Source organism: Electrona antarctica, assembly GCF_951216825.1.
Source record: "Electrona antarctica genome assembly, chromosome: 11".
In the NCBI taxonomy this organism is placed as follows: Eukaryota; Metazoa; Chordata; class Actinopteri; order Myctophiformes; family Myctophidae; genus Electrona; species Electrona antarctica.
Window position 1 is genome coordinate 5,491,160 of NC_136792.1, and position 27,638 is coordinate 5,518,797.

The 27,638-nt window shown below is 40.4% G+C and overlaps 3 protein-coding genes across 3 annotated transcripts; all 3 read left to right on the top strand.

The window, feature by feature from the left end:
* Positions 1–12,456, top strand: LOC306933003 (mucin-5AC-like; the record flags this gene model as incomplete). The annotated part of the gene is made up of 22 exons (XM_079514973.1): positions 1–79; positions 609–855; positions 1,234–1,348; positions 1,888–1,969; positions 2,435–2,576; positions 2,932–3,050; positions 3,328–3,426; positions 3,824–3,949; positions 5,068–5,185; positions 6,128–6,269; positions 7,528–7,629; positions 8,603–8,729; positions 9,288–9,388; positions 9,641–9,792; positions 9,881–10,019; positions 10,111–10,218; positions 10,311–10,490; positions 10,692–10,931; positions 11,336–11,492; positions 11,618–11,746; positions 12,048–12,207; positions 12,444–12,456. The coding sequence occupies 22 exons, from the start codon at positions 1–3 to the stop codon at positions 12,454–12,456; spliced, it is 2,877 nt and encodes a 958-aa protein (XP_079371099.1).
* Positions 12,457–13,025: 569 nt separating this feature from the next.
* Positions 13,026–18,799, top strand: LOC306933004 (uncharacterized protein; the record flags this gene model as incomplete). Its single annotated transcript, XM_079514974.1, has 6 exons — positions 13,026–13,044; positions 14,821–15,359; positions 15,447–16,183; positions 17,739–17,860; positions 18,163–18,327; positions 18,714–18,799. The coding sequence occupies 6 exons, from the start codon at positions 13,026–13,028 to the stop codon at positions 18,797–18,799; spliced, it is 1,668 nt and encodes a 555-aa protein (XP_079371100.1).
* A 1,521-nt stretch (positions 18,800–20,320) lies between these two features.
* LOC306933005 (intestinal mucin-like protein) lies at positions 20,321–21,595 on the top strand (the record flags this gene model as incomplete). Its single annotated transcript, XM_079514975.1, has 5 exons — positions 20,321–20,396; positions 20,592–20,623; positions 20,872–21,043; positions 21,292–21,396; positions 21,531–21,595. Exons 3-5 carry the CDS (start codon positions 20,926–20,928, stop codon positions 21,593–21,595), a joined length of 288 nt encoding a protein of 95 aa, XP_079371101.1. The 5' UTR covers positions 20,321–20,396; positions 20,592–20,623; positions 20,872–20,925.
* Between the last annotated feature and the right edge of the window lie 6,043 nt (positions 21,596–27,638).

The window sequence follows — 27,638 nt, forward strand, 5'->3', positions numbered from 1 at the left end:
ATGGTTTGGAACAGGATGGCACAGCGATGGCTGCAGCCGTGGATGGCCGTGTTCTTGGGGCTCACTGCCATAAATGCTGGTATGTAACTAAAGTTAAAGTTTGTCAAATGCAGAAGTTCTAACAGTTCACTGAATAGTTACTTGGGCTGTATTACAGATCATGAGGCAAGTGCAAAATGGACAAATTAGATTTGTGTTTTATGTTGGATCTGATACAGTGACCATTGGAAGTTAAAGGAATATTTGTTAAAATATCCTCATGATGTCATTTATTAAATGCATTTAGGATTCTTTACAAAGTACACAAAATAAGTGTACCAATCCACTGATGTGTTGATGGCAAAGAAGTTGTAAAGAAGATGTGATTCAACAGTAAATATGTTTTATTCCTTTTCTCCCAGTCTTAATTCAGTCGATCAACAAAGGCCCTCTAACAGGTAACATTGGAGCTGCATACAGGAATAGACATGCATGCATGAACGCACACATGCACCCTAACACATGCTTGTTTTATTGTAAATCAATACTATATAGTTCCTTAAGCAGCTTACAATGTATGTTACTCTTATTAGACAAAGCCCAGGCTAATTGTTTTGTCTTCCCTGCAGAGGTTAGACCATCTCATAATGAGAAGTTCTGCAGTACATGGGGGAACCGTCACTACAAGACATATGATGGAGATGTCTTCCAGATGTCTTCAAGTTGTAACTACATCCTGACGTCTCAATGCAAAGCAGCATATAGTCAGTTTAACGTCCAACTGCAGAGGACAGACGAAGGATACAAAGTCACAATGAACCTGGAAGGAGCGATCATTGAAATGTCTAACAACTCCATCACAGTCAATGACAAAGTGTAAGTACTGGCCAGTATTATGAGAACAAGCTATGATCATTACTAGCATGGATGTCTTAATGGAACTGACTAGCCAGTAGGGCTGGTAAATTAAATGGAAATGTTCGTGCAGAATGTCAAGGAAAACACACGCTGACGCTGCGTTCGTTGTTTGAGGCATTTAGTTCAAAAATAAAAAAAACACCGGATCCCATTGTCAAAAAATTCTAGATCCCATGGCCTAGAGGGATAGTCAGCCGCAATGTGATAAGCTACTATTTGGTCTGGTAACTGCTTGTTTTAGCTAGCTATGATTTTACACAAACTAGATTCAGCCATTGGCTGTTGGGGTTTTGTTGGACAGCAGCACACTGTAACCAACTGTATGTGTCTCTTCAGGGTGAAAGATCAGTTCAGTCAGTCTGGCGTTTCAGTGGAGAAAGTTTCGTCCTACATCAAGGTCAAAGCTACGTTCGGCCTCGTTCTCATGACCAACTTTGAAGACTCTCTGTGGGTAGGTCTGGAAAACATACTTCTTCTTCATTATTAACTATTACAAATGAATACAAAAATGCTATATTTTGCTCTGCACAATATTACAATTATTTCAATTTCCATCATTTGGTTGGTCACCCCCTCGTGGCATCATGTGACATCATCAGGGATGGAGATCCCTGATATATATATCATATATATATATCATATATATATCGATCAATATTAAGCTCATATATGGGAATGCCCATATATGGAGATCACTGATGTCATCAATATTGGCCAGCAACTCTACATATCTGACCTCAAACCTCAAAGCTGACACATCTGAGTAGAACATTACAATGACTAAAAGTAATACAATCATCATAATGATGAGGCATTTTTCATTTGAACATTTGAGATAGGTGTCATGCTGATTTAAACATGTTCTAAATGTCTAGTTGACTAATCAGGTTGTATAATGTTTTAATACATAATGCTGTTAATACATATTAATGTTAAAATAGTTTGAGCAGAACATAATTAATACGTTTTTTTTTTTTAATTTGTTTTAAGGTGGAATTAGATGAACAGTTCAGAAACCAAACCTGTGGACTGTGTGGAGATTTCAACGGAATTGAAGACTTTGTGGAAAACGGTAAAAATAGACCACATACTGGTTGCATTGAAACAAAGTGTCCTGACAACCACTCCCAAGTACATGCCAGACACTATTTTAGTCTATTTTAGTTTGCAAAGAATACTAAATTCTACTAATACTACTAATAATACTAATACTACTAAATAATACTAATATTAATAATAAAAGGTACTTGTCATTAAAGCTCATGTGTTATTGCCAGATACTCTTTTAGTCTTTTAAAACAAATCTGCTACAAAGTGCTACAATACAGGGCAAAAACAAGCATTTGCAAGTATTTTCATTTGTATGGAGCCACACCCTCTACAATATCCATTGGCTCATGCAGGTTCCATTTTTTTCAGTGGGATGGTCAGTTAGAAGTTGTCTGGTTACCCTTTGGGGTATTTTTGTTACTGTATGTTTGCAGACTTTGCACATACGGGACATTTGTTGTCTGCATTTACCCATCCTAACCATTAGGTGATGAGACGACCTGCTACAATGGGGACGGCAGCAACTATCGGGGGGAGCTTGCCAAGTCGGTCTCTGGGAAAACCTGCCAGAACTGGACGGCCCAAACACCTCATAAACACGACCGCACACCCGAAAAACGCCCAAACAAGTACGACGACCCAGCCAAACATCTATCTATCTATCTATCTATCTATCTATCTATCTATCTATCTATCTATCTATCTATCTATCTATCTATCTATCTATAGTATCTTTCCATCTATATGCATCTATAACCATTAACCATCTATCTATATCTATATATTATCTATCTATCTATCTATCTATCTATCTATCTATCTATCTATCTATCTATCTATCTATCTATCTATCTATCTATCTATCTATGCAAACGTCACATGCACGCACGCATGTGTATATACCACCTGTCTGTCTGTCTGTCTGTTGGTCGGTCTACTACCTACCTACGTACTCTACATACCGTATCTGCATATTTCTGTCAGAGGCCTGGAGAGCAACTACTGCCGTAATCCAGATGGTTGGACAGGTCCATGGTGCTACACCACTGACCCAGATAAACGCTGGGAGCTCTGCAACATCTCCAAATGTGACGTTGCTCCAGGTATATTTGACCACTTAAGTTCATGACAATGATTTTATTGATTACTTTTAGGAAATCTCTACTCAGGATGAATAACAAACCCTCAACTCGCTGACTCACTGTACTGTTTGCAGAGAAACTGACCATGAGTTTAGCTTGATGTTGATGTACTAGCTTATAGTTCACTGTTCTGTTACTGAGCATCAATAGTAAAAGTTAAAATAAATATTTAAACTAGATACCAGTGTTACTAAAAGCTACTTGTCATTAAAGCTTATGTGTTATTGTCTCTCTACAGGGGAGGTGATTGAAGTGGATGATTACGCAGAACGCTGGTTAGCCAATGGTCCCTCAGACAGTGATGACTGTGATGATGTCCAACCAAACAACAAGACTTGTACACATCATGTAATGAAAACAACAGTGAAACATTATCAACATATTCAACATGTTTCAACATATCACCCACGTGAATATGCTCCATGCTAATAGTTTCTTTATTCTGACCCACAGAATGTAACGTGTGAACAGCTCTTGACATCACCTGCCTTAAAAGGTTGCAGAGAGCTGCTGGATTATGATTCTTTTCGCCAAGCTTGTTCCAGTGATCTCTGTCACTGTGACAACAGCAGCTCATGTCTGTGTTCAACCCTGGCTGAGTATTCTCGCCAGTGTGCCCACGCCGGTGGAAAGCCACAGAAGCATCAACTCTGTAGTAAGACATATTAAATATTTTAAAAATATATCAAAGCACTGTTTAAAATTCTGTCATGACACTTGATTTTGTTGAATAGCAAAGAACTGCCCATACAACATGGAGTACAAAGAATGTGGAAGTCCCTGCACAGACACCTGCAGTAACACAGAGAGGAGTAAGCAGTGTGATGACCACTGCATCAACGGATGCTTCTGTCCAGCAGGTACAACAAGAATGACCACATTAATATAACATCCATATCTGATTACTGATAAGAATCAGGTTGCGACAATAACTAGGTTAACATGCTTCCATGTGTTGGTCACATGACACAATAACTAGGTTAACATGCTTCCATGTGTTGGTCAATAACTAGGTTAACATGCTTCCATGTGTTGGTCACATGACACAATAACTAGGTTAACATGCTTCCATGTGTTGGTCAGATGACACAATAACTAGGTTAACATGCTTCCATGTGTTGGTCACATGACACAATAACTAGGTTAACATGCTTCCATGTGTTGGTCACATGACACAATAACTAGGTTAACATGCTTCCATGTGTTGGTCACATGACACAATAACTAGGTTAACATGCTTCCATGTGTTGGTCAATAACTAGGTTAACATGCTTCCATGTGTTGGTCAATAACTAGGTTAACATGCTTCCATGTGTTGGTCAATAACTAGGTTAACATGCTTCCATGTGTTGGTCAATAACTAGGTTAACATGCTTCCATGTGTTGGTCAATAACTAGGTTAACATGCTTCCATGTGTTGGTCAATAACTAGGTTAACATGCTTCCATGTGTTGGTCAATAACTAGGTTAACATGCTTCCATGTGTTGGTCAATAACTAGGTTAACATGCTTCCATGTGTTGGTCACATAACACAATAACTAGGTTAACATGCTTCCATGTGTTGGTCACATGACACAATAACTAGGTTAACATGCTTCCATGTGTTGGTCACATGACACAATAACTAGGTTAACATGCTTCCATGTGTTGGTCACATGACACAATAACTAGTTAACATGCTTCCATGTGTTGGTCACATGACACAATAACTAGGTTAACATGCTTCCATGTGTTGGTCACATAACACAATAACTAGGTTAACATGCTTCCATGTGTTGGTCACATGACACAATAACTAGGTTAACATGCTTCCATGTGTTGGTCAATAACTAGGTTAACATGCTTCCATGTGTTGGTCACATGACACATAAGGTTCTGATGTCAGAATACGCCTTAGATGTTTTTTCTCCCATGCACCGTAAGTGTAAGAATCTCTGACTATGTAATAATATTGATTTTTATTACCATAATCTCAAGGAACTGTGTTTGACGACATCAAGAAGAGTGGCTGTGTCCCTGTTAAACAGTGTTCCTGTGCTCACGATGGCAAAACCTACAAGGCTGGAGAGTCCTACACCAAGACATGTTCAAAATGGTAATAGACTGTAGAGAAAAAAAGGGAATCCCAAACACTATCTTCACTTACAGCCAAACAAAACATTTTGATCGTTGGGACACTTTTTGTCACAGAGAGAAAAACTCACAGACAGAACATATTTAAAGTGATATTTAATGTCAGTTGTATTAGTACTCTAGTGCTCCAATATAAGAACAGAAAATACAGATCCAGACATAATATAATCCAGTGGTGTAAAGGCAACCTCAGGGCCCTCTGCAAAGCTTTTGTACATAATAATAATGTCAGTCAATATTTAAAAATGAAAAAGATTTACATCTGATTATAATTACATAATAATTATAATGTGTTTTTGCTATTCAATGTGGGGCAATGTCTCAGCACTTTCACACCTAGGGCAGTATTATGCGTGTCTTAAGTACCAGGTCTTATTACTTAACTTAAGACCTGGAGGCGTGATCAATGCCATTTGGCTATTCTGAGTGGCCAAACAGCATTGACCACGCCTCCAGGTCTTAAGTTAAGTCATAAGACCTGGTACTTAAGACACGCATAATACTGCCCCTAGTGTCTGCCATTGAATACTACATGCATGTAGTATACGTATATGAATGAGAGACATGACAAATTATAGAGATTACCGATACAATGTATAGACATATTTATGTATTATTAAAAGGAATTTACTTACATGTACATGTAGTGTTACATACAGTTGATGTAATTTATATACGTGTCTGTAAATAATTCATGTATATATCTACAGTTTAAATTTACATTTTCATCTATGCATAGTGGCATATGCAAATGATGAATGATGACAGATGTGCTAAGGGCATGACATACACTGTACATGTGCATATACAGGACAATAATATACATGAACTGTAGCCTACTACATGGAATTATGTGAAGTGTGTATACTGAGAGTTTGTAAATGTACACATGTGTGTGTTTCAGTACCTGTACAGGTGGAAGGTGGAGTTGTGTTGACACCGATAACTGTCCTGGAACCTGCAACGTCATGGCTGGCAGTTTCTTCACCACCTACGATGAGAACCAATACGAGTTCAGCGGAGACTGCTCCTACATTCTGACCCAAGTTAGTGAAACAATGAAATGCAGTATAATCCCTTTTTAAATCAATAACTCCTGTGTATTCAATATTCAATTAATTACATTTAAATACATTCAATAATATACAACAGTAAACAAGACATAAACATTCCGATTTTACGGGGGCCAGTTTCGAATTGCAGCCGTCCGTAGGTGCCCTTTGAGAGCGGTTTTGAAGGAGTCAAGGGATTCGCATGTCTTAATGACTGTTCGTAGGGCGTTACACATTTTGGTGGCATAGGAGCGATCTAGTCCCTTGTTTGTGCCGAATCTGGGTTGTACATGGTTTGTTGCACTCCCTCTGGTGTTGGTGTTGGTGGGTTGGTGGGTGTGGACTTTGTTAACATTAAGGAAGTATTTAGACAGGTACATGGGTATCTTGGTGATGTATTGAATCTTGTGGACCAGACCCATTGCAAGATGCTGTACTCTGTCGTCGACCCTAAGCCATTCCAGCCTGTCAAAGTGGGCAGGGGTGAGGTGGGTTCGGGGGGTGAGGCCAAGTAGGAGACTGACCAGTTTGTTTTGGGAGGTCTGGAGCCTTGTTTTAAGGGCCTTTGAGGTGCTGTGGTACCAAGAGGTGCATGCATAGTCGAAGAAACCTTGTACGAGGGCTCCTGTTAAGGTCTTCAAGGTGTTTTTGTTGACCAGTGAGGAGATCCTGTAAAGGAATCTTGTTCTTTGATTGACTTTTTTGATTACGTTGGTGGCAATGAACGTGTACAATGAACGTGTACAGTAAACATTAGGTGTGCGGTGGTTGGAGTGCTGTGATTTAAAAAAAGACCTCTTCAGTTTTTCATGTGACAATGACAGTACTTCATTAGACCCCTTGGTGTGGTTGTTATGTGCAATGATGTCATCCCTTTGTATTTAGAGTTTCTTCTTGGAGGCTGAAACCTTGACAGTCAAACGTGCCAATGAAAGAAACAGTGATATTGTGACAACACAATATCATCCCCTCCCATAACCTCTCCCCCTTTATCATACAACAACAGCTGTGGGTGCGGCTTCAGTTCAGGTGGATCACCATTCACCACCCATCACCACCCATAAAGCAAACCAGGCATACTTAATACTTTAAAAAAATGTAAGCTTATGACCCTGTCAGGACCCGTTGTCATCTTGCTGGTCTGCTATTCTTCCCGGCCAGACACCATTGTTTGATCGGAGCATGCATTATCATTCCTCTATTTATCGCAGGAAATAAAGGCTGTGTTTCTCATCTTTACCTTGTTTTCCAGGTGAAAAGTAAGAACATCACAGTTCATGGTGATCTGTCCAGATGTGGTAAATCTGACTCTGAGACATGTCTGGAGGCTGTAACTGTGGTCCTGCCTGGACAGGTAGGTTATTATGTCTCTCTACAATAAAACAACAACAACATATGTTTTATATATGTTTTTATATACAGTAGCCTAAGTACATAATGGTTATTATTTTGTATTACAGAAAATTAAAGTTGAAGATAGTGGAACATTATATTATAACAAACTGATTTCTCAAGTACCCCTCCTCCTGGGTGAGTTTCCATCCATTGAAAGGATGTCGTTATATTTTTTTCCTTATTCCATGTAATGAATTGGTTTATTACAGACATCGATGTTGAATGGCTTCAATGTACTATAAGTCATTCTGTATTTCACAGACAATGTAAAAGTCTTCAAGCCGTCAACGTTCCACATGCTCATTCATACTAGCTATGGACTCCAGGTTCAGATACAGCTAACACCCAGAATGCAAGTCTACATCACAGCTGCTGCGTCTCTTAAGGGGAAGCTCCGTGGTATGCATCCATACCATAATGTTTTGTATTATTGAAAAACAATATATTCAAATGGTGAATTGGTGATGCAATGATATGACTGTTGTTTCCCCAGGTCTTTGTGGAGACTTTAACGATGTTAAAACTGATGACTTAAAAACCAGTAGTGGGCTGATTGAGGCTCGGGCTGCAGAGTTTGCTAATACATGGATGAGTAAAGCTTCCTGTCCTGCCAGCAAAGTCTTTACCAGTGCATGCAGTCTGAATGTACAGAAAGGTCTGTAATCTGCACATTGCTTTAGTCTGTCTATTCAACTATTTCAGTGGATAAAACGTTTTAATCTTTTTTTCCTTTTTTTTTGTTTTACAGAGAAGTATGCTGAGAATTGGTGTTCTATGATTGGTGATGCCAAAGGGATTTTTTCTAAGTGTCATTCTGAAATTGATCCAGAGTTCTATGAAGATGTAAAGATTTGATATTTTACAAACAATTCAGCCAAATGTAGATTAAATATGTGTGTGTAGATTGACCCTGTGAATAACCCTCTTCATAGAGCTGTAAGGAGGCTACCTGCAGCTGTGAGAAGAGTGAAGACTGCATGTGTGCGGCTGTATCTGCCTACGTTCAGACCTGCGCTGCAGCAGGCATCTTCATCACTGGGTGGAGAAACACAGTGTGCAGTAAGCTCTGCATACAAACATCTCATTTCAAATGAACAGCAGTGTTTGTTAGATTTAAACCACTGACAGCCTTTCATGTTTTCACAGAAAAATACACAACCTCCTGCCCTGCTAGCATGGTGTACAGCTACAAAATGACCAGCTGTAATCATGGTTGTCGCTCTCTAAGCCAGCCCGACACTACGTGTCAGATAGCCTTTACTCCTGTGGACGGCTGTGGATGTGCTGAAGGAACTTATCTTAATGAAAAGGGAGAGTGTGTGCCATTGATAAAATGTCCCTGCTATGATGGGTATCACCAGATTCAACCTGGGACCACCGTCAGGATTCAAGGAAAAACCTGGTGAGGATTTCACTGCTCCAATGCTTCTTCTTTGATGTTTTACTACTTCTCTTTGATCTACTGTCCAATGTGTCTCTTTCACTTCCTAGTGTCTGCAAGCGTGGGAAGCTCAACTGTTATGGAAAGCCAAGCATTACATGTGGGTACTCAGCACTCTTCTCGTTGCAACATTTCTAACATAAGAAGTATGTTTTTTAACACCATTTTCTCTTCAGCCTGCAAAGCTCCGATGGTCTTCTTCAACTGTTCCAAAGCTTCGGTGGACGCAAAAGGCTCAGAATGCCAGAAGAGCTGTCAGTCTGCCGACACTGAATGTGTAAATTACTTTTGGCGCTTTATCATGTGATGGAAATAAAATGTGTGTCCTTGTTCAGAGAAGAATTGAAACAGAACCCCAGAACCTCTAATCTAGTCAGAAATTAAACATACAGGATTGAATTGTCATCAACACAACACTTGAATCATATAGTTATACCCTTCTTCTACATGTTATCAATGCAATGCTGACTTCAGCTTGTTGTAGATAAAGGTGGTGTTTACAATGAACTGTACTTGATGTGTTTTGTAGGTGAGCTCTGATTGCGTGTCAGGCTGTGTATGTCCTGGCGGCTTGCTGTCCGATGGTAAAGGGGGATGTATCAAAGACAACCAGTGTCCCTGTTCGTATGGTGGGGTCACCTATGAGCCTGGACAGACGGTCAAGGTGGACTGTAACACCTGGTAAAGGACTTTCATGCTCTGAAGTATGTCTTTGTGTGTTATTCAGAATCTGTTCTAGATTTAAACCTTTCTGTTATGGTCATTATAGCACGTGCTCTGGGAAAACATGGAAATGCACCGCAAAGCAATGTGAAGGGACCTGCAGTATCTATGGAGAGGGTCATTATGTCACTTTTGATGCCAAGAGGTTCTCTTTTCATGGTGGCTGTGGATATGTCTTTGCTCAGGTACAATAGAGAGGTTTCTATTTGGTCTCTCTCTGTTATTTCAGTGTTTTGATGTGAATTCAGTCAGAATGCTAATGCCAGCATCTTACAGGATTACTGCGGCGGCAACACCGACGGCACCTTCAGGGTTCTGACTGAGAGTGTCCCATGTGGGCCTGCTTACCAGACCTGCTCCATCTTGATCAAGCTCTTCTTAGGGGTACAAAGCACAGTTACAAACACATATTTTCTGTACACATACCATGGTGCATTACAAGTTAAGTCAACATGCTTTGTTCTTTGTTATTTCAGGACACTGAAATTGAACTGAGTGAGGAAAGAGTCAAAGTTGTCAAACAAAGTAAAAGCCAGGAGGTCTCCTATAAGGTCCACACCATGGGCATTTATTTGGTCCTTGAGGCAAAACAGGGACTGACTCTAATCTGGGACAAGAAGACAGGTCTGATGATCAAACTCAGCTCTACATACAAGGTTAGTTAACAATAGAACTAACGCTTAGTATCTATAGTATCAATTATGTGATGCTGCTGTAACTTATTATTCAACTACAGTATATCCAAACACCTGAGGTATTCAGAATTGGAGTAAAATGCTAAACTGACAGCCTGAAGCAAAGGTGGTTGTTTGATGATTCCTGAATGTTTTATAAACAACATATATTTTTTCCTCCAGGGAAAAATCTGTGGTCTGTGTGGGAACTATGATGGAAATGCAAGGAATGACTTCACAGCCAGGAACCAGGAAGTGGTGGCGAAAGCTCTTGAGTTTGGAAACAGCTGGAAAGTTTCTCCTAGTTGTCCTGACAAGGAAAGTGAGAAAGGTCCTTGTGCTGTCTACTCCTACAGACAGGCCTGGGCTGTGAAGCACTGCAGCATTATCAACACTGATGTATTCAAAGCCTGTCACTTGAAGGTAGCATGTCACACACATGCACACACGCACGCACGCACGCATGCATGCACGTACATACGTATGTATGTGTTTTTTGTGTAGTAATTAGTGAACTTTATTTATAATTCAAATGATTCTACCAAAACACTATATTTGTCAACTTGAACAAAATGTTGCAGAATTATTATAATGCCCCTAATATAATTATGCAACAAAATATTTAAGTTAATTTAGGTTATCGAGGGCAGTGTTGTGGTCATACATCATCAAAAGGATGAGATCTGCATTTAAAACCCCAAGCTGAGGTCTAACTTTAATCGTGTTACTACTAGTTCATACTAGTTCATAACATATCTATGTTTATTTCTTGCTGTATTCACTAGCAAATCGTAATTGCAATAATGAAATGTCTTCTCTGGAAAAAGGTGGATCCCAAAAACTATTATGAAGCGTGTGTGAAGGACTCCTGTGCCTGTAACTCTGGGGGTGACTGTGAGTGTTTCTGCACAGCGGTGGCAGCTTACGCTGCTGCCTGTAACATAGCTGGAGTGTGCGTGAGGTGGAGAACTCCCAAAGTCTGCCGTGAGTCTTTGTCCTTCTAACAAATGAAACACATAAAGCATCTGTCATTGTCATTCTGTTGTATTCTGATACACTGACCCTAACAGAGAGGGTGTTTGCTGTTGTCTTGTCTCTGTCCTACACAGCTCTGTTCTGTGATTATTACAACCCATCTGGAGAATGTGAATGGCACTACGAACCCTGTGGTAAACCATGTATGAAGACATGCACAAATCCTTCAGGATTATGCACCAATCCGATACCAGCTCTGGAAGGTATGATGTATACATTTATGGAAAACAGAGGAAGTACGATAACATAAAACTAAATGCCAGAGGAGAATTCAAGCATAGCAGGCAGAAAAGTCGTAGTTTAAAGCAAATGGCAATACAAATGAGGACAATAAGTAGAAGTCCTGTTTCACGGCTCAAGTTTGTTACAGTATAGTTACTGATATGGTAAATGATCAGGGTTAATGTAATAAATATAACGAAATGTCAGAGATCCGGATGTGCAATGTTAACTCATATCCATTCTGTATTGTTCTATGGTCTCCACGGAATAATGTTAACATAGGGTGCTACCCACGATGCCCTCCGGAACGACCTTATCTGGAAGAATCTACTATGAAATGTGTGCAGACGAAGCAGTGTGGCTGTTATGTCGATGGGAAGCATTATGAGGAAGGAGAGGACATTCCTTCAGACACTCCTTCAGTCCAGAACTGCCACACATGGTATTTATGTAGATGTAATTCTGTAGAAAGACTCAATTAACTACACATACAGTGAGAGAACGGTGGAATGTCTATTGTGTGCCAAAACTCCCCAAATGGGAATAAATCAACCAAAGTGAGGGATTCAAATTCATATAATATGTGCAGATTCTATGCATAAAATCCAATGTATGAAATTGGGATACATGTATTTTCATTCCTCAGGCGACTCTGTGCTCCATACACCCATACATTAGGCAAAAGCGCTGAGAACATGAAAACCCGAAATGTGTTTAATTATTCAAATCTCCAAATTAATACAAAAGAACAAATTAAATATAATTGAAACTGTCCACTGCTACGGTAAATGTTCTAAAACAATAACACTCCACTTGACATGTGTGCTTTAAAAGAGAAGAGTATTATGAATACAACTTGTATGAATGTGATGTCAAATTGTAATGTATTAAATATTCATGAACTAAACTTCTCTTAATTTCTATGTTTGAAGTTCTTGTGAATCCACAAAAGCGATCTGCACCTATGATGTCAAGGGTAACTATTAATCTGATATATTTATAATGTAATATTATGACTTTAAAAATATTTATTATAAACATGTATCAATAACGTGTGTGTGTGTGTGTGTGTGTGTGTGTGTGTGTGTGTGTGTGTGTGTGTGTGTGTGTGTGTGTGTGTGTGTTGTTTCTATTCCAGCCTGCTATTGTTTGTACAAGGGGAATAAATATGAATATGGAGCAACAATCTACGACACACATGATGGAGATGATACTTGTATCACTGCAACCTGCGGAAAGAATGGAAACATTACAAGGGTCATGAAGCCATGTGTTACAAGTACTACAACTACACCAACAACTACACGTGCCCCAACTACTACACCCTTTATCTTTAGTACCACCACTATTCAAGCTACTACTACTAAGCCAACCACCACCACAGAAAAACCTCCAACAGAAAAACCTACAACAGAGAAACCTACAACTACCACAATCACAGAAAAACCTCCAACAGAAACAACTACCACAATCACAGAAAAGCCTCCAACAGAAACAACCACCACAGGAAAACCTACAACTACCACAACCACAGTAAAACCCCCAACAGAAACAACTACCACAATCACAGAAAAGCCTCCAACAGAAACTACCACAATCACAGAAAAGCCTCCAACAGAAACAACTACCACAATCACAGAAAAACCTCCAACAGAAACAACTACCACAATCACAGAAAAGCCTCCAACAGAAACAACTACCACAATCACAGAACAGCCTCCAACAGAAACAACTACCACAGGAAAACCTACAACTACCACAATCACAGAAAAGCCTCCAACAGAAACAACTACCACAATCACAGAAAAGCCTCCAACAGAAACAACTACCACAGGAAAACCTACAACTACCACAATCACAGAAAAACCTCCAACAGAAACAACTACCACAATCACAGAAAAGCCTCCAACAGAAACAACCACCACAGGAAAACCTACAACTACCACAACCACAGTAAAACCCCCAACAGAAACAACTACCACAATCACAGAAAAGCCTCCAACAGAAACTACCACAATCACAGAAAAGCCTCCAACAGAAACAACTACCACAATCACAGAAAAACCTCCAACAGAAACAACTACCACAATCACAGAAAAGCCTCCAACAGAAACAACTACCACAATCACAGAAAAGCCTCCAACAGAAACAACTACCACAGGAAAACCTACAACTACCACAATCACAGAAAAGCCTCCAACAGAAACAACTACCACAATCACAGAAAAGCCTCCAACAGAAACAACTACCACAGGAAAACCTCCAACTACCACAATCACAGAAAAACCTCCAACAGAAACAACTACCACAATCACAGAAAAGCCTCCAACAGAAACAACTACCACAGGAAAACCTACAACTACCACAATCACAGAAAAACCTCCAACAGAAACAACTACCACAATCACAGAAAAGCCTCCAACAGAAACAACTACCACAGGAAAACCTACAACTACCACAATCACAGAAAAACCTCCAACAGAAACAACTACCACAATCACAGAAAAACCTCCAACAGAAACAACTACCACAATCACAGAAAAGCCTCCAACAGAAACAACTACCACAGGAAAACCTACAACTACCACAATCACAGAAAAACCTCCAACAGAAACAACTACCACAATCACAGAAAAGCCTCCAACAGAAACAACTACCACAGGAAAACCTACAACTACCACAATCACAGAAAAACCTCCAACAGAAACAACTACCACAATCACAGAAAAACCTCCAACAGAAACAACTACCACAATCACAGAAAAGCCTCCAACAGAAACAACTACCACAGGAAAACCTACAACTACCACAATCACAGAAAAACCTCCAACAGAAACAACTACCACAATCACAGAAAAGCCTCCAACAGAAACAACTACCACAGGAAAACCTACAACTACCACAATCACAGAAAAACCTCCAACAGAAACAACTACCACAATCACAGAAAAACCTCCAACAGAAACAACTACCACAATCACAGAAAAGCCTCCAACAGAAACAACTACCACAGGAAAACCTACAACTACCACAATCACAGAAAAACCTCCAACAGAAACAACTACCACAATCACAGAAAAGCCTCCAACAGAAACAACTACCACAGGAAAACCTACAACTACCACAATCACAGAAAAACCTCCAACAGAAACAACTACCACAATCACAGAAAAGCCTCCAACAGAAACAACTACCACAGGAAAACCTACAACTACCACAATCACAGAAAAACCTCCAACAGAAACAACTACCACAATCACAGAAAAGCCTCCAACAGAAACAACTACCACAGGAAAACCTACAACTACCACAATCACAGAAAAACGTCCAACAGAAACAACTACCACAATCACAGAAAAACCTCCAACAGAAACAACTACCACAGGAAAACCTACAACTACCACAATCACAGAAAAACCTCCAACAGAAACAACTACCACAATCACAGAAAAGCCTCCAACAGAAACAACTACCACAATCACAGAAAAGCCTCCAACAGAAACAACTACCACAGGAAAACCTACAACTACCACAATCACAGAAAAACCTCCAACAGAAACAACTACCACAATCACAGAAAAGCCTCCAACAGAAACAACTACCACAGGAAAACCTACAACTACCACAATCACAGAAAAGCCTCCAACAGAAACAACTACCACAGGAAAACCTACAACTACCACAATCACAGAAAAACCTCCAACAGAAACAACTACCACAATCACAGAAAAGCCTCCAACAGAAACAACTACCACAGGAAAACCTACAACTACCACAATCACAGAAAAACCTCCAACAGAAACAACTACCACAATCACAGAAAAACCTCCAACAGAAACAACTACCACAATCACAGAAAAGCCTCCAACAGAAACAACTACCACAGGAAAACCTACAACTACCACAATCACAGAAAAACCTCCAACAGAAACAACTACCACAGGAAAACCTACAACTACCACAATCACAGAAAAACCTCCAACAGAAACAACTACCACAATCACAGAAAAGCCTCCAACAGAAACAACTACCACAGGAAAACCTACAACTACCACAATCACAGAAAAACCTCCAACAGAAACAACTACCACAATCACAGAAAAGCCTCCAACAGAAACAACTACCACAGGAAAACCTACAACTACCACAATCACAGAAAAACCTCCAACAGAAACAACTACCACAATCACAGAAAAGCCTCCAACAGAAACAACTACCACAGGAAAACCTACAACTACCACAATCACAGAAAAACCTCCAACAGAAACAACTACCACAATCACAGAAAAGCCTCCAACAGAAACAACTACCACAATCACAGAAAAGCCTCCAACAGAAACAACTACCACAGGAAAACCTACAACTACCACAATCACAGAAAAACCTCCAACAGAAACAACTACCACAATCACAGAAAAGCCTCCAACAGAAACAACTACCACAGGAAAACCTACAACTACCACAATCACAGAAAAGCCTCCAACAGAAACAACTACCACAGGAAAACCTACAACTACCACAATCACAGAAAAACCTCCAACAGAAACAACTACCACAATCACAGAAAAGCCTCCAACAGAAACAACTACCACAGGAAAACCTACAACTACCACAATCACAGAAAAACCTCCAACAGAAACAACTACCACAATCACAGAAAAGCCTCCAACAGAAACAACTACAACTACCACAACCACAGTAAAACCCCCAACAGAAAAACCTCCAACAGGAAAACCTACAACTACGACAATCACAGAAAAAACTCCAAGTACCACAACCACAGAAATACCCGTAATCACAGAAAAACCAAGTACCACAGTTAAAGCGACCACAGAAAGAGTGAGAACATGTAAATGCAATTACAAGAACCAGGAATTTGTTCAGGGTACGTAAAAATGTTCCCGTAGCGATTGGCACCCATGGATTTATTTCACATATCTTTTAAATCAGCATAGTGTAAGAATTAATGTTTTTTCCTTCTCCCATAATAGGAGCTATTATCTATAATGCAACTGATGGTGATGGCTGGTGTTACTTTGCCGTCTGTGATCCCTATGCGTGTACGGGTAACATTACAAAACACAGTAGACCATGCCAGTCTACAACCACAACCACAACAAAGATCACCACTCCTGTAGTAACCACTCCATCTGTGGATTGTTATTACCTAGAGCCACCATTAAAGGTATTCAAGCACGTTCATGCAAATGTGGAACAAAAACTATATTAGAGTTGAATGAACACCATTAATTTAGTACTGATTTTGTGGTTCTGAATGTTTTTCTTTACTCTCCTTGATTAGAATGGACAAACCAGGGAATCAGGCTGTACAATAGAAGAATGTTCATCTGGAAAAGTAATTACAGCATTTAAGACATGTATAGATACACCAAAACCCACATGTTCAAATGGACTTCCACCAGTCAAGGTCTATGATGATGATGATGGCTGTTGTTTTCACCATGAATGTCAATGTAAGTTCATATCAATACTAGATTTTATCCTAAATCTACCAATAAACGATATGTTCTGCTTCAATGTGACCTTTAATGCTTTATGTTATTATCCATCCAGGTGTCTGCGATGGCTGGGGAGATCGTCATCATATTACATTTGATGGACAATCTTACAACTTCCAAGAAAATTGCACATATGTTTTATTTAAAGAAATCGTTACAAAATACAATCTGACTGTTCTTATTCAAAATGAGAATTGTTATGAAAATGTTACATGTGACCGCACCTTGATCGTACGCTACAAACTGCATGAAATTATTCTCACACAAAAGAGTGGAGAGGCGACTGAGAACAAGGTAAATAATATCACGGTGAGCTGCTCTAAATACTTGTGGAATTACTCTAAATAGACAATGAACTACTACATTTCAATCTAATGAACTTTTTCCCCCAGGTAATTGTCAATGGCAAGCGTGTAATCCCAACCTTCTCTAATGATGACCTCATCATAACAAGTACTGGAATTGAGATGCTGGTGGAAATCCCAGATATTGAAGGCGTTGTGAAGTTCAAAGGACTTCGGTATAGCATCAGACTGCCAGACTCCCGTTTCCACAACAACACAGAGGGACAGTGTGGTGAGATACCGCTTGAATTACATTTGCGTTGAGGAACAGTGAGGGGGTCATGTCATGTGATAAATGTTATATTACTGGTAAACACATAAACATCTGTTCTCTCTGTGTTTCCCTCTCTCCACATGAACTGTCCTGACAGGCACATGTGACAACAACAAAACCAATGAATGCAGATTACCCGATGGTCAGATCATTACTGACTGTACTGAAATGGCTTATAAATGGCATGTCAGAGATAACATCACTGCCAATGCGACAAATACTTATTGTGAAAAGCCACCTCCTACAACCCCAACCCCCAGCACCACCCTATCGCCTCAATCGACCCCTGCAGGCCAAACGCAACAATCGACCACTGCAGGTCAAACACAATCGACCACTGCAGGCACCACACGTTTCGGCACCACTGAACGCCCTCGCCCTCCACCACTTAAATGCACTGAAGTCTGTAAAGTCATCCTGGGCCCGTAAGAAGGAATCAATCATCATGCTAAATCGTATCTGTGTAATGTAAGTCACACACTAACAAAAGTGTACTTTATTTGCACATGCAGGGTTTTTAAGGACTGCCAACAAGTAGTTTCACCAACCCCATTCCATGACGCCTGTCAGGATGATTGTGTGAAGGAATTGATCGTGAAGACCTGCAGTAGTTTGGAGGCGTACGCTGAAAAATGTGCAGAATTCTCTGTCTGTCTTGACTGGAGGCCTCTTACATTTGGAATGTGTGGTATGAAGGTTTTGTTTGTTTGTGTCTCATAAAGTCATAATACATGTTCAGAGTTGTTAATAATAATAATCAGACTAACTGTCTGTATCAGCTTGATTCTTAATCTGCTTCTTCTTGTTTCAGAATCTAAATGCCCCAAGGGCCAGATCTACAAGGCGTGTGGTCCAACCTCTTCCCAAGCAACATGTAATGGAAGGTACCTGTTGTAGTCATTCTTTTAAGATTTATTTTTTAGCATTTTAAAGGCAAATATACAGGGATGACATGCAGTAACGCACCTTGGGTTTGGATTTGAACGGGGTTCAGTGTTATGAAGCACTATAGCTACCGGTATATGAGCTCCTAACCTCGCGTCACCAGGCTTTCCACCTCGGAGGAAAGCCTGGTCTGTGTTACAAAATTGCTGTGTGAACCGGTCTGGAGCGGATTATCTCGCTACGTCATGTTCCTCAATCATCTGGAACTTCCTTTCCCTCAAACCGGAAGAATAACAATAAAAGCTCTCGTAGCCTGCAGCTTTTATTGAGAAAAATCGGTTTGAGGGAAAAGGAAGTTCAGGATGATTGTTCCTGCCTGATGACTACAAAATAATACTACAACATGACGTAGCGATATCATCTGCTCCCGACCGGATCATAAACCCCAAAAGGAATGCTGCCCAGGCTAATGAGCTCCTGCAGAACGGGCCACGCCTTCATTGTCAGTTATCTTAACCCTTAGTCCTGATGTCACTCCCACCACCCCTGGGTTACAGTGTTATTTATGGTATTGGAATTCCCAGGGATAATAAACAAACCACCTGCCCATTTTATCAGGTAGCCGTAGCCCAATATGACTAATTTATTTATTGAGTTATACCAGTAAGACACCTGAGGGCGAAAAGCGACCTCGCCTTAAAGGGTGAGGTCGCATGCACACAACCGCCTGGGTGACAGCAGACTGCTGGGCGAACGCTGGCGCGTTGGAATGGAGGGTCAGATCAACATATCCGCCTGGGTGACAGCAGACTGCTGGGCGAACGCTGGCACTTTGGCATGGGGGGGTCAGATCAACATATCCGCCTGGGTGACAGCAGACTGCTGGGCGAACGCTGGCGCTTTGGAATGGGGGGGTCAGATCAACATATCCGCCTGGGTGACAGCAGACTGCTGGGAGAGCACTGGCACTTTGGCATGGGGGGGTCAGATCAACATATGGAATGAATTCTGTACTGGCCATATATTGAGCGTCTCTTGAATCTACAGGGTTTGATGAGGTCAGATCAACATATGGAATGTGAGCACATGACGTAGAGATACTGTGTAATGATTTGCGGGATTTTTCGAAATCTGGAGGAGTAGTAGCAAAACATGTGTTATACAAAGGTCGGCCTCCTGGTGGCGCTATAACAGGCCGTTCAGGAAAATTAGGTTCATCGTTGGCATGGGAGTGTGTGCAAAGTTTGGCATGGATCGGGCCAACGGTGCCAGAGATCAGCTGGTAACGGACGGACGGAGTGCAAAACCTACTCTCACCATACCTTCGGCCTGGTGGAACAATAATGCAGAGACCCAAGGGGGATAGCACCCTCTAGTGGCAGATGTCAGACTTGGTCATATTACAGTAGTAGTTTTTATTCTCTGTACACAACATTAAGTGATCTCCTGATGTTTGTATCATCTTTCTGTCATGTATTTCTTCTTCTTCTTAGATACAATGAAAAGAATGTGGCGAACAAGACACAAATTTCTGCGTCTCGGGAAGGATGTTTCTGCCCTGAAGGAACTGTCTTGTTCAGTTCAAAGTCGAATGCCTGTGTTTCCAGCTGTAAGTCAAAATATTTACAAAATAGGATATGTTCTAGAAATTATTATTATTATTATTGCGCAGTTAACTATTTAATGTACGCCTAAGGGCGAGAAGCGCCTTACTGGTTATTATTATTATTACCCTTATTATTACCCTTATTATTATTAGTGTTGTTTTCTCAATGAGATGAATCTAACCTTTGTATTCTATCAGGTTGTACCGGTCCGGACGGCAATCCTAAAGAGGTAGATGTTATGTGATTTTTACCTCTGTTTAAATATTGCTGCCATTGTTTAATAGTTTAGTAGTAATAGTAGTAGACAGACAAACAGACAGACAGACAGACAGACAGACAGACAGACAGACAGACAGACAGACAGACAGACAGACAGACAGACAGACAGACAGACAGACAGACAGACAGTAATGGTGTATGTTGACAGCCTAGGTTTTGTTAGATCTTCTGTTGGTACTAACATTGTTTCTGATCAAGGTGGGTGACACATGGAGGAGTGATTGTAAGCAGTGTACTTGTGATGAAACCTCAATGAGTGTTGAGTGTGAGCCAGTGGCTTGTGCAACCCAACCATCTCCTCCTAGATGTGACAAAGATGGAGAGGTGCTGGTCAACGAAACCAAAGACTGCTGTCCAGTATCAAAATGTGGTGAGTTGTTTGTATGGCAACATAAAAGAATATAATTAAATTAGACAATCCTTTCCAGAGTCGTGGTGTTAATGTAACCCACAGAGTATACAATACTAAAGTCACAGTATTTCCAAATATAAATCTTTATTTGCCCAAAATAACAAATTTGAATTCTAAAAAAGCCCACATGATGAAAATGTTCCTGATGTGCTACAATGTTCTACTTTGATGGTAATCATATATACATGATCTTCCTTCACCCACAGAGTGTGATAAAACAAAGTGTTCAAATCGCACACAAAAGTGTGCAACAGGGTTTGAAATGACCGTAGAAGACTTACCCGACAAATGTTGTGACTCATTTACATGTAGTAAGTTATTTTATTGATTCTGTATTCTGATTCTTTATTGTTATTTTCATTGATATGGACTTTGATGATGATTATGTCAGGAATGTGAGTGTTTGAATTCATTTTAAATATACAACATTATGCTTCTTCTCCAGAACCCAAAAAGGTTTGTGTCTACAATGACACTGAATACAAGGTAAGCCGTGATGTCGATTTGTGAACATTCCTAATCAAACATTTGCAATACAAACAAGCTACAGACAATGCTCATTGGAATAACTGTATTTTGATACATTTAAATATCTGTCAGACAAAGGTAATGAGCTTTCCATTCTGTCACAGTCAGGTGTATCCATCCCATCCCAAGACATTTGCAAGAAATGCAATTGTAGTGAAAAAACGGATAACATCACATCTCTGAATGTTATCGAGTGTGAACCTATAACATGTGACACCAACTGTTCCCAGGTAAATGTGCATGACATTAATAACCTTCTGCTCAGAATTGGATTGGGATTTTTCAAATCACTATTTGTTTAATCAAAAAATCAATCTTTAATTGCTTTTGCTTTTATCAAGGCTATAAATCACACCTCTTTCACACATAACTATGCAATGAATCTCTGTATCTTAGCTATCATCTGTATGTGATCATGTGCAGAATTGGTCATGTCAGACTGCTTGTGAAACCATATTTATTCTTACAATAATGCATGGTGTTGTTTGGAACTGTATCAACTGTTAACAGCTTAACAACCATAAAATGACAGGATCAAAATAATTTAATTTGAATATTGTTGATGATGTCATCAGCAATACATGCTGTCAGGAGATACAACAGATATATTAAGTATATTAAAAGGCATCATATTCATCTTCTTAATAATTTCATTGATTGTTGATCCCTAAAATATATATATATATATATGTGCTGTTTTTCAAACAGGGCTTCAAGTATGAAAATGTGACAGGACAATGTTGTGGAACGTGCAAAAAGACCAGCTGCATTGTTCTTCTACCAGACAACACATCTTATGTTATTGAGGTGAGTTCAATAGAAAACCATTTGAAAACACTTAGTTTTACTAGTTTCCAACAGGTTGTTGTTGGAAATGTGTTTTATGTTCCATCAAACATATCATGTCTTTTAAAATGTAATTAATTGCATCCTCTCACAGCCTTCACAAACCTGGTCTCCACCAAACGACAACTGTACAAAGTATGAATGCGTCGCAGACCAACTCACAGTCCTTGAACAGAAAACTGAATGTGCTGAATATGATCCCAGCAACTGCCTTCCAGTGAGTAGCCTATATCTGGATACTAGCTTCATAACAACTGCCTTCCAGTGAGTAGCCTATATCTGGATACTAGCTTCATAACAACTGCCTTCCAGTGAGTAGCCTATATCTGGATACTAGCTTCATAACAACTGCCTTCCAGTGAGTAGCCTATATCTGGATACTAGCTTCATAACAACTGCCTTCCAGTGAGTAGCCTATATCTGGATACTAGCTTCATAACAACTGCCTTCCAGTGAGTAGCCTATATCTGGATACTAGCTTCATAACGTTTTATAAGAAAGGAATTTTGTATTTGTGAACGCTCAGGCTTTTCAGGAACATTGATCTTTCATCTGCAAGATTGAAGTGAAACGTGACGTTAGTCTTCATTGCTTGCAGTAGTAAGAAGCTGTAGTCAGTAACCAATAGTAACATGGCGTTTTATCTGATGATTTCAATTTGTATACAATTTGTATTACAGGGAACAGAAAAAATGGACAAGAAAGGCTGTTGCAAAACATGTAAGAATGCATTAATATTTGTTATGCTGTTTTTTTAACTGGTGTTTCCATTCATTTATAGTAGGCTAAAATGTCTTATGTTTCTAATAACTGTGGCTTTGTAATGTGTATGCATAGACTTGTAAATGTAAGAGACTGTTATCAGTTATTGTATTCTTTCTCTTTGATAAATATTACCTTGTATGTGCAAACCAGGTACCAAGCGTCACAACTGTGTACATAAGAACGAAACAACCATCGTGGAGGTTAAAAAGGAACGACCTACAAGTCGACCCAGCAGTTCCAGTGAAACTCAAACTGTCACTGTTCCTACAAGTCAGTTCATCGGTTCCAAAGAAACTACAACTGTCGCTGTACCTACAACTCGGGTCATCGGTCCCGAAGGAACTAAAACTGTCCCTGTACCGACAGCTCAGTCCGTAGGTCCTGAAGGAACTAAAACTGCCGCTGTAACTACAGCTCAGCCCATCGGTCCTGAAGGAACTAAAACTGTCTCTGTACCTACAGCTCAGTCCGTAGGTCCCGAAGGAACTAAAACTGCCGCTGTAACTACAGCTGAGCCCATCGGACCCGGAGGAACTAAAACTGTCCCTATACCGACTGCTCAGTCCGTAGGTCCCGAAGGAACTAAAACTGCCGCTGTAACTCCAGGTCAGCCCATCGGTCCCGAAGGAACTAAAACTGTCTCTGTACCTACAGCTCAGTCCGTAGGTCCCGAAGGAACCAAAACTGTCGCTGTAACTACAGCTGAGCCCATCGGTCCCGAAGGAACTAAAACTGTCTCTGTACCGACAGCTCAGTCCGTAGGTCCCGAAGGAGCCAAAACTGTCGCTGTAACTACAGCTGAGCCCATCGGTCCCGGAGGAACTAAAACTGTCTCTGTACCTACAGCTCAGTCCGTAGGTCCCGAAGGAACCAAAACTGTCGCTGTAACTACAGCTGAGCCCATCGGTCCCGGAGGAACTAAAACTGTCTCTGTACCGACAGCTCAGTCCGTAGGTCCCGAAGGAACTAAAACTGCCGCTGTAACTCCAGGTCAGCCCATCGGTCCCGGAGGAACTAAAACTGTCCCTATACCGACTGCTCAGTCCGTAGGTCCCGAAGGAACTAAAACTGCCGCTATAACTACAGCTGAGCCCATCGGTCCCGAAGGAACTAAAACTGTCTCTGTACCGACAGCTCAGCCCATCGGTCCCGAAGGAACTAAAACTGCCGCTATAACTACAGCTGAGCCCATCGGTCCCGAAGGAACTAAAACTGTCTCTGTACCGACAGCTCAGTCCGTAGGTCCCGAAGGAACTAAAACTGCCGCTGTAACTACAGCTGAACCCATCGGTCCCGAAGGAACTAAAACTGTCCCTGTACCTACAACTCAGTCCGTAGGTGCCGAAGGAACTAAAACTGCCGCTGTAACTCCAGGTCAGCCCATCGGTCCTGAAGGAACTAAAACTGTCTCTGTACCTACAGCTCAGTCCGTAGGTCCCGAAGGAACTAAAACTGCCGCTGTAACTACAGCTGAACCCATCGGTCCCGAAGGAACTAAAACTGTCCCTATACCGACTGCTCAGTCCGTAGGTCCCAAAGGAACTAAAACTGCCGCTGTAACTACAGGTCAGCCCATCGGTCCCGAAGGAACTAAAACTGTCTCTGTACCGACAGCTCAGCCAATCGGTCCTGAAGGAACTAAAACTGCCGCTGTAACTACAGCTGAGCCCATCGGTCCCGAAGGAACTAAAACTGTCTCTGTACCGACAGCTCAGTCCGTAGGTCCCGAAGGAACTAAAACTGCCGCTGTAACTCCAGGTCAGCCCATCGGTCCCGAAGGAACTAAAACTGTCTCTGTACCTACAGCTCAGTCCGTAGGTCCCGAAGGAACTAAAACTGCCGCTGTAACTACAGCTGAACCCATCGGTCCCGAAGGAACTAAAACTGTCTCTGTACCTACAGCTCAGTCCGTAGGTCCCGAAGGAACTAAAACTGCCGCTGTAACTCCAGGTCAGCCCATCGGTCCCGAAGGAACTAAAACTGTCTCTGTACCTACAGCTCAGTCCGTAGGTCCCGAAGGAACTAAAACTTCTGCTGTAACTACATCTGAGCCCATCGGTCCCGGAGGAACTAAAACTGTCCCTGTAGTTGTACAGACAGCTCAGACCATAGGTCCCAAAGGAGCTAAAACTGCCGCTGTAACTACAGCTGAGCCCGTTGGTCCCGAAGGAACTAAAACTGTCCCTGCACCTACAACTCAGTCTGTCGGATCCGAAAAAACTGGAGCTGTCACTGTCACAAGGCCGCTCATTGGTTTCAACAGCACACAAGCTGTCACTGAACCTACAGGTCGGTTCAGCGCCTCCACTGAAACTAAAACTGTACCAGTTGGTCCTGAAACTCAAATTGTTGAATGCAGATCAACAGTTCCAGTTGAAATGACATCCTGCGGTGGTAGCTGTCCAACATACTCAATGTAAGATTTCCATCTATTCTATAGAATTTGGGATTGGGGTTTCATGGGAGGGATTTAGGCTATCACCAAATACATACATTATTTGAAATTCTTCTCAAGACAACATTGTCTGCATTTTCCCCTTTGCAAAATATGCCAACAAATGAAACCATGTCTACAATATTTGTTATTGATTCATACAATCACAAAATTCCTCTTTCAATTAACATGCGATAGTTGTTTGGAGTCTTGACAGGAAAGGAAATCCCCAATAGAACTGCCCATCAACAATTCAGAATACTCCTCAGTCTGTCCTTCCTTCATAGAATACATTTGAATTGATGTAAACAGACTGCTGATAGATATCCCCTAGTAACTAAATCTGGTGCAAAGCATCTCTCCTGAGGATCCCTGCATGACAAAAATGAGCACATCATTTAACCTAAAATTTACAGCACTTATTTTTTCCATTATATACACTAGTCAGAGCAGGTTATACATTTGAGTGAGCAGTGGGACAATTTGTGTGCTTTTACAGAACACAGTTATGTATTTGTTATATTATTTATTTCATTAAGAAGGTATTTTCTACAATACATATTATATTAGTAATTGAAGTCCAATATTTGTATTTGTTGATTAACGGCTTCACTCTACCACTCTACTCTACCACTAACGCTACCAACCATTGCCACTAACACTGTTCTTCTCCTCTCTCTAAAGGTATTCAACAAAGACAAATGGCTTAATGCACAAATGCACCTGTTGTCAGGAGATGGCCACCAGCACGAAGGAAGTAGAGTTGAAATGTGCTGATGGCACGACAGAGATGTACTCTTACACTGTCATTGAAAAGTGTGGTTGTCGTGACCTCAAGTGTGAGGATTTAATTTCGGGCTAGGATAAACTTGTTTGCTCTGAAATGTAGCCTGGACTTTTCACAAAGCCATGACAGACAACATGGGACAGTGATTTGTTATTCCAGTCAATATGTCTACCTGTCAATTGAAACAACCAAAACCATCAACCATCAACAGTCGGAAACAATGTCATCATGATGTAGACAGGTCCCAATTCATTATCAATTATTATCTTCATTGATATCAAAAAGAGATAATTTTACATTCTATCCTAATTTGTATTGTAACTAATCTTATAGCTTTAATTATTTGATTGATTTGAACAGTGATTTGTCAATCTGAAGCAATCAATTAAAATTCTCAAGCATGTCTGGACGTTTTATTTGTGGTTCTTGGCTTATAACTGTGGGTCTAATTAGATGTGGAAATAGGCCTAAAATGAATGCATGGTTATTTTTCCATGTCTTATTGAAACACATTAATAATTGAAATACATTTGAATTGATAATGTATTAATGATTATCTTATAATGCATTACAACTCACTATAAATGGTTTTTCCATTTGTGCTTTAAGTAAAGGGGAAAAGTATCATTATAATGCATCATCACAAAACACTAAACAAATAAATACAAAGATCCCTATTGCAGAACAAAACGTAGTAGCAAGGTAAACTTATAGTTATGACATCAGCACAAATCACAGGCAACATTACAGAATAACAACAGTTACAGAGTGGATGTTACAATATGTTACACCAGTAATATGCTAGGGCTGAGAACTTTGGCACGAAATACAGAAATGCAACAGTCTAAGTAAATGAAAACCATATGAATTCAAATAGGTTTAAATGTTAAAAAAGCAACAGTATAGAGCGTCGCAGTCCCGCCTCCTACCCTGGACCAGGAAATTAAATCCAATGCATTATTCTCATAGACATTTCTTAAAGTATTTATTTAAAGACGGTTACGCCGCGGACAAAGCCAACTCGAGTCGTGACAACTCATGACAACACAAACAATATTTTGGACCAAACAAATAATTACAAAGAAGAAAAACAACAAAAAAAGTGTTGTAACCTGCCGTTTTTTTCTTCTTTGTAATTATTTGTTTGGTCCAAAATATTGTTTGTGTTGTCATGAGTTGTCACGACTCGAGTT